At 35.0% G+C, this 8,269-nt stretch overlaps 1 protein-coding gene across 1 annotated transcript; it reads left to right on the top strand.

Moving 5' to 3' along the window:
* Window positions 1-251: 251 nt before the first annotated feature.
* Window positions 252-7,962, top strand: LOC146897308 (ABC transporter B family member 19-like). The gene is made up of 9 exons (XM_085732025.1): window positions 252-1,306; window positions 1,734-1,788; window positions 1,927-2,102; window positions 3,093-3,257; window positions 3,449-3,744; window positions 4,051-4,367; window positions 4,483-4,706; window positions 5,125-7,056; window positions 7,520-7,962. The coding sequence occupies exons 1-9, from the start codon at window positions 347-349 to the stop codon at window positions 7,865-7,867; spliced, it is 4,473 nt and encodes a 1,490-aa protein (XP_085588151.1). The 5' UTR covers window positions 252-346; the 3' UTR covers window positions 7,868-7,962.
* Window positions 7,963-8,269: the final 307 nt, after the last annotated feature.

Below are 8,269 nucleotides of genomic sequence, written 5' to 3' on the forward strand. Positions count from 1 at the left end.
TGTTCTGATTATTATAAGAAAGAAAACTTGACTCAAGACATAATAAAAACACATAACATAAGTCACTTTAAAATTTCAATATCAACATTATCCTCTAAATAAGAATCTGCTGAAATTTTGAAGCCAGTCTTAAAACTAATTAACTATGCTAAGCCGGCCATATAGCATTATATGCCGTCCATGGACAACAATGTTAGTCTCAATATATTATACAAATATTCTCAAACAAATCATTAAATTAGACCAATCTCTATGTACACTAATCACAAAGTTGAACATTTTATCACTTTCTGTATAATTTCTTATTACAAACATCAAACACTGGCAGCTAGGTAGCTAGCTAGCCATGGCTGATTCTTCCTTTGAGATAGACAATCCGGGAAGACACTATCCAACACCAGTGAGTTATCAAAGTCTATCTGGCTCTAGCTCCTTCATAAATTCTGCTTCTCGAAGCAACGCAACTCCGAGAACGAGAAGAAATCGTCGCAACAGAATTCCATCCACACCTTTTGCCTCAGACGATGACCGTTCATGGCAAGGAGAAGTTTCATGGAAGTTTGAACCAACCGGGTTGCGTGAACATAGCACAAACTTTGGTTCTGTTCTTAGTCCATGGCCAACCAACTCCACCTCTGATCGTAGCCGTGTGTTTCGCCAATCGGCTAATGACTATTACCTTTCGAGAATAGGCGGTTTTCGTGGCAATACAAACTCATCACATGATCATTCTTCCTATGGAAGAGTTGAACTTAGAAGCCATGTTGCTAGGGCCACCAATGATCATAGTTATTTTGATCAATATAGTGGTTTCTCCAAATTGGGAATCATCAAAGAAGGAGTTAATAGTGTAGATCGTCACATTAAGAATAAGGCTAGTCCATTAGCCGAGGAAGACGAGCTCAGTGCGATCGATTATAGTATATCAGATGAACATGTTAAACATGTTAAACATGATCATGGTCATGGAGTACCATCATATGGTAGAAAATCTCCTAGCCAAATTTATGGTGGTGGTGGTTATAGTCACTATGAGAGTAAAATGGCATCAGGATATGACGATGATGAAGGTGATGAAGATATGGATGAGGATGATGTTGTTGGTCCTCCAAAGAATGTTGGATTGTTTAGCTTGTTTAGGTATACAAGAAATTGGGATTGGTTACTTGTGTTTATTGGTTGTATAGGAGCTCTTATAAATGGAGGATCACTTCCTTGGTATTCTTATCTTTTTGGAAACTTGGTTAACAAGCTTTCAAGAGAAGCAAAAAATGACAAAGGTCAGATGTTGAAGGATGTAGAGCAGGTACTAATTCTCCTTTATTTGAATCGCGTGATCAGAGAGTTGAATTTCCTCTGCATTCACGCAATCACAAAGTTGTTGATATGGGACGTGAGATCAGATCAGACAATTCATATTCTAACTTTGTATTTTTGTCTCAATTTATAAAAGTTGGAAAGTGAGTTGTCTGATCATGATTTGACAGTTCTCGTCGCCTGAGTGTGTGAAAAAACGTGACTCTTGACCATTGGGACTTTGAAACCCTACATCTGCATAGACATGTAGTCACAAATTAGATCATCGTATTAAAATTGGATGACTTACGTTCCGACTTTGCATTTTTCACTCAATTTATAATAGTCGGTACCTGGATCGTTCGATCTTACTCCAACGATCTAAATCGTCTGACTGGTGTAAGTTTTCATTGACTTCATCTTATTGTAATTTTCAGATATGTGTATTTATGACTGGCTTAGCTGCAGTTGTGGTAGTTGGAGCCTATATGGGTAAGGAGATTAAATCAATAATTAATCATATTTGTTTATTTCGTATTTTTCAATGCATGGTTTGTCTAGAACTCTTGAAGTATAATTGAAAAGTGTTAGTAATTAATGATATTTTTTATAACTAATTTTTTTTGGCAGAGATCACATGTTGGAGGTTAGTTGGGGAGAGATCTGCACAAAGAATCAGAACTGAATATCTAAGGGCAATTCTTAGACAAGACATAAGTTTTTTTGATACAGAGATTAATACTGGTGATATTATGCATGGAATTGCTAGTGATGTTGCACAAATTCAAGAAGTTATGGGAGAGAAGGTTAACTCTTGTTACTCTTATTAGTTACACTACATTAATTTAACAAAAACTTATGGAGCTTTCATACAAATATAAACTATGAATATAATTAACAAGGTCTTATGTACTCAACAGAAGAATATTCTCCAAATTGAACTTTAGTTTAGGTCTGAAATTACTGACTTTATCAATTTCATCATACCAATTTTTTCAGGCCATTTTTCCTAATACTATTTTATTTCCTTACAGGAAAAAGAGCATCATATGTACTAACATTTCAGTTTTTTTAATGATGGATAATATTTGGCTTTACCTTTTTAATTGATATTTCTACATGTTAAGCCGGCAGTGACGTTATTTTGGATTTTTTTTTACAAGCTTATTAGCTTTTGGATTACCAATTCACACTCATATTTTATACTCCTATATTATTAAATTAGCTTAGACTATCTTTACACTACAGTAATTTAATACAGGTTTATTTTTTGAAGTAAAGAATGACACATGTCTTTTCTTAGCTTATTTTTCTTTATAATTTTTATTTCGAATTCTTTTGATATATATATTTTGGTTATAATAATTTATTTTAGTTCACATTGATTATTTTTTAAATAATTTTTATATTTCTTAAAATATTTTTTTTTTTTTTTTAGATTTTACTTAAGTTTAAAATACATGTAAGACCTATGAGATATTTATTTGTATTAATACACTTAATATTTTTAAGCGGAACATAAACTAACCAATAATTTAGACACTACATTAGTCAAAAAATAATTTAGACACTACATTAGTCAAAAAATAATTTAGACACTACAGTTTCATTAATTTTTAGATAGGTTTACACAATTTAAAACTTTACAATTAGGTCTTTACATTTCTGATTTTTCTATGAATATATTTCTATTCATTACATGTGAAAAAATTATTGGTAATCACTAAATTATGTAGACTTCTTTAAGATTTAAATCAAACTAAAATTTTAACAGAATTTTATTGCTCTAAATGCAGATGGCTCACTTCATTCATCATGTATTTACATTCATATGTGGATATGCAGTTGGGTTTAGAAGATCATGGAAAGTGTCATTGGTTGTATTCTCAGTCACACCATTAACAATGTTCTGTGGTATGGCTTATAAAGCACTTTATGGTGGTCTAACAGCTAAAGAGGAAGTAAGATTAAAACATACACATAAATATATTTAATGAGAAAATGTGACATGTTACCGTAAATTTTACACCGACATCCAATGAGAATTCATTTGTGTGACAATATCACGAGTTTTCGTTCGATGTTAGTGTAAAACTATTAGTGCATCTCCATTATGTTCATTCTTAATTAATATATATTTTTTTGGTTATAGGCTTCTTATAGGAAAGCTGGAAGCATTGCAGAACAAGCCATCAGTTCAATTAGGACAGTGTTTTCTTTTGTTGCTGAAAGTCAATTAGGTGAAAAATATTCAGAACTACTTCAAAAGTCAGCTCCAATTGGAGCTAAAATTGGTTTTGCAAAAGGTGCAGGCATGGGTGTTATCTACTTAGTAACATATTCAACATGGGCTTTGGCTTTTTGGTATGGCTCTATCTTAATTGCTAGGGGTGAACTTGATGGTGGTTCAGCTATTGCTTGTTTCTTTGGTGTCAATGTTGGGGGAAGGTGTGATTTCTTCTCTCTAATTTTGCTCAAAATGTTACCTTAAAATTCGAGTTGGACATATAGCCTCACATTTAGGACCAGAGCGTAATTGAAATGATTGATAATGAGTGACTAAGCGGACCTTCAATAAATTTTGTATCATCTTAGAATTTAAGTCTAATCTAAATGAATCTTACAAAATTATAGTGAGGCACGAGTTTAGTGTATGACCGGTCAATTTTTTTTTTAATGTATGAGACTTTCGCAGCTAGACTTGCATGAAATTCCCTTGACTATGTTCTCATAAGTTTACTTGTTTATTGACAGAGGCTTGGCACTAGCACTTTCATATTTTGCACAATTTGCGCAAGGTACTGTTGCAGCAAGCCGTGTATTCTATATTATAGAAAGAGTTCCTGAGATTGATCCATATAATCCTGAGGGTAGAAAGCTTTCATCTGTTCGTGGAAGGATTGAACTAAAGAATGTCATTTTTGCATATCCATCTCGTCCTGATTCACTTATACTTAATTCCATTAACTTGGTATTTCCATCTTCAAAAACCTTGGCATTGGTTGGTGCAAGTGGAGGAGGAAAATCAACTATCTTTGCTCTCATTGAGAGGTTCTATGACCCTATAGAAGGTATAAGTGAATTCGTTTTGTTAGTCGCTAAAGTATATGAAAATTTGTCATGTTATTTTCTAGCATATTGTAAATATATGGCACTTACCTTTTTTGAGTTTGAAAATGTTTGCAGGGATTATTACCTTGGATGGTCATGATTTGAGGACACTGCAAGTAAAGTGGTTAAGGGATCAAATTGGGCTGGTTGGTCAAGAGCCAATTCTTTTTGCTACATCTATACTTGAAAATGTGATGATGGGGAAAGATAATGCCACCAAGGAAGAAGCAATTTCTGCTTGCATTGCTGCTGATGCTCACAATTTCATCTCTAAGTTGCCACTACGTTACGACACTCAGGTGCAGTAACAAATCACAAAAGTCTTTCTCCATTTCTAGATTAATATGAATTCAACATTAATAAGGTTTCAAAATAGTTGTACAATAAAGATATACTAATAAAAATCAAGTCCTGTGTCAGCACTAGTGTCTGTAGCAGTGTTATAAATCGCTGATCGCAGAAAATCATGGTTTGTTTAAATTCTGCTACACAATAATGCTATAGCGCTGCTGTAGCCTCTACTAGATAACATATTAACATCTGTACTAAATAGTGTACGGCGGAACAATAGAAAGTTGTTCAAATTCTACCACGCTATGGCCGTTATTTAACTACACTGGTCTATAAGCGCACACAACATAGATATAAGTCACAAAACTTGGTAATTTTTTTTATCATTTGACTCTTACCAATAGAAAGTGCCATATTCTTTTGCAGGCTGGTGATAGAGGTACAAAACTTTCAGGAGGTCAAAAGCAAAGAATTGCATTGGCTAGAGCAATGATAAAAAATCCTAAAATCCTTCTTTTAGATGAACCTACCAGTGCTCTTGATGCCGAGTCAGAAGCTGCAGTTCAAAGGGCTATTGACAAGATTTCAGCAGGCAGAACAACCATTGTCATTGCTCATAGGATAGCAACAGTGAAGAATGCTGATGCCATTGTAGTTCTTGAACATGGTTCTGTCACCGAGATTGGCGACCATCGCCAGCTTATGTCGAAAGCCGGAACCTACTACAACCTTGTCAAACTTGCAACTGAATCCATTTCAAAACCTCTTCCTACAGAAAATAACATGCAAAAAACCAAAGATTTATCATCCATCAATAATAAATATGCTCCTGATATAGCAAAGTCAAGTTATCTAGTCGATATCTCGCGCTCTAAATTGGAAGATTCAATGCAGGATGAGAATCAAGAAGATATTGAAGATAAACAATATAAAAAGTCAAGAAATTACAAACTTTCTGAGGTATGGAAATTGCAAAAGCCGGAGTTTATGATGCTAATTACAGGTCTGGTTATGGGAATGTTTGCCGGCGCTTGTCTTTCCCTTTTTCCATTGGTTTTAGGCATATCCCTTGGAGTATATTTTAGCGACGACACTTCAAAAATGAAAAGAGATGTAGGGTACCTTTGTTTAGTACTTGTCGGCCTTGGATTCGGTTGCATACTTTCCATGACAGGACAACAAGGTTTATGTGGTTGGGCAGGTTCAAAGCTAACACTGAGAGTTAGGAACCTCTTGTTTCAATCCATACTTAGACAAGAACCTGGATGGTTTGATTTTGATGAAAACTCAACCGGTGTATTGGTGTCAAGACTTTCGATAGACACGGTTAGTTTTCGTTCGGTACTCGGTGACAGATTCTCGGTACTTCTAATGGGATTGAGTTCGGCTGCTGTTGGACTTGGTGTGTCCTTTGTATTTAATTGGGAACTAACACTTGTTGCAGCTGCTGTAACTCCTTTAACCCTTGGTGCAAGTTACATAAACTTGATCATAAACATCGGTCCGAAAATCAATAACAACTCTTATGCAAGAGCAAGCAATATTGCTTCGGGTGCAGTGTCAAATATAAGGACAGTTGCTACATTTTCTGCTCAGGAACAGATAGTTAACGCCTTTGATAAAGCCTTATCAGAACCTAGGAAAAAATCATTAAAAAGTTCACAGCTTCAAGGTCTTGTATTTGGATTGTTTCAAGGTGCTATGTATGCAGCATACACCTTAACTCTTTGGTTTGGTGCTTACCTTGTAAAAAATAATAGAGGAGATTTTGACGATGTTTATAAGATTTTTCTCATTCTTGTTTTGAGTTCATTTTCTGTTGGACAACTAGCTGGTTTAGCACCTGATACTTCTATGGCTGCTAGCTCAATTCCTGCAGTTCAAGATGTTATAAACAGAAAACCATTGATAGGAAACGATGGAAGAAAAACTAAGAAAGTTGATAGATCAAAGGCTTTCAAAATAGAATTCAAAATGGTGACATTTGCATATCCATCAAGGCCTGAGGTAACTGTGTTGAGGAATTTCTCCTTAAAGGTTCAAGGTGGAAGTACTGTGGCTTTGGTGGGACCAAGTGGATCAGGAAAATCAACAGTTGTGTGGTTAACTCAAAGATTCTATGATCCTGATCAAGGAAAGGTTATGATGAGTGGTGTGGATTTGAGAGAGATTGATGTGAAATGGTTGAGGAGACAAATTGCTTTGGTTGGTCAAGAACCTGCACTTTTTGCTGGGAGTATAAGGGAAAATATTGCATTTGGGGACCAAAGTGCTTCATGGGCTGAAATTGAAGCTGCTGCAATGGAGGCTTACATTCATAAGTTCATCAGTGGCCTTCCTCAAGGTTATGAAACACAGGTATGTTACTTGACAGACACTCAATACTTCCACTAAAGCAAAATTATATATTTATAACAAAAATATGGAATTTTGACAAACTTTATACCTTTGTAGCACCGATACTTTTAAAGGTGTATTTAGGGTAGGACACGCGTTAGGGTCTCATGCCGACATGTATTCAACCACTTCAATTTTTTCAAACTATTATTGGTTACTGGTGTCTACATTTCAGTGTCGTGCTTGGTGTCTATGTTTGTATCACTGTTTCATAAAGAAAACCTTTGTGTATGCAGTCACATAGTCAGTAGGTCGAGGTCGTCCAATCTGGACAACTAAAAATGTGAGTTGTCGATCCCAACTTACTGATTGCGTGACTGTATGGACTCTTAAGCTGCAGAGAATTCACATTCAAATATTACAGTGTCTATCTACCAATGCATAATAAGCTACCTCATTTGTTCATATCATGTTTATACTATAGGTTGGTGAAAGTGGAGTCCAATTATCAGGAGGACAAAAACAAAGGATTGCTATAGCAAGGGCAATATTGAAGAAATCAAAGGTACTTCTACTTGATGAAGCAAGCAGTGCATTAGACTTGGAATCAGAAAAACACATCCAAGAAGCTCTCAAGAATGTTTCCAAAGAGGCAACAACCATAATAGTTGCACACCGTCTTTCTACAATCAGAGAAGCTGATAAAATTGCAGTTATGAGAAATGGAGAAGTAGTTGAGTATGGTAGCCATGACACTCTCATTTCTTCCATTCAAAATGGTTTGTATGCTAGCCTTGTGAGAGCTGAGACTGAAGCTAATGCATTTTCTTGAGCATGTAATGTTGTAGTTAAGATAGAAATTCTGATGTGTAACATTTTAATAAATTTTCTCCATATTCGCACCGTAAGCAAATTGATGTTTGGTTAGCTGCGTTTCAAAATGCAATGTGATATATAATGCAATGCTTTAAAATCAAATCGAACCGGACAATTGAATCGGTTCAATTATTTTGACGATTTGATTGTTAACTACGACATTGATCACAACTGTAACTTGGTTCAAATGGTCTAAGACATATGAACTACGATCAGTGGCGGAGCCAGGAATTTTATAGAGCCTGGGCAAAAAGTTTATCGCAAATTCATATGTGACATAATATATATAAATAGTCATAAATCAAAATAAAACAGGTTCGTCATTTTTTCAACAAAAGTACAATTTTAAATAAGAAAG

Source organism: Medicago sativa, chromosome 8, assembly GCF_051527215.1.
Source record: "Medicago sativa cultivar Bolivia chromosome 8, Bolivia_mono, whole genome shotgun sequence".
Lineage (NCBI taxonomy): Eukaryota > Viridiplantae > Streptophyta > Magnoliopsida > Fabales > Fabaceae > Medicago > Medicago sativa.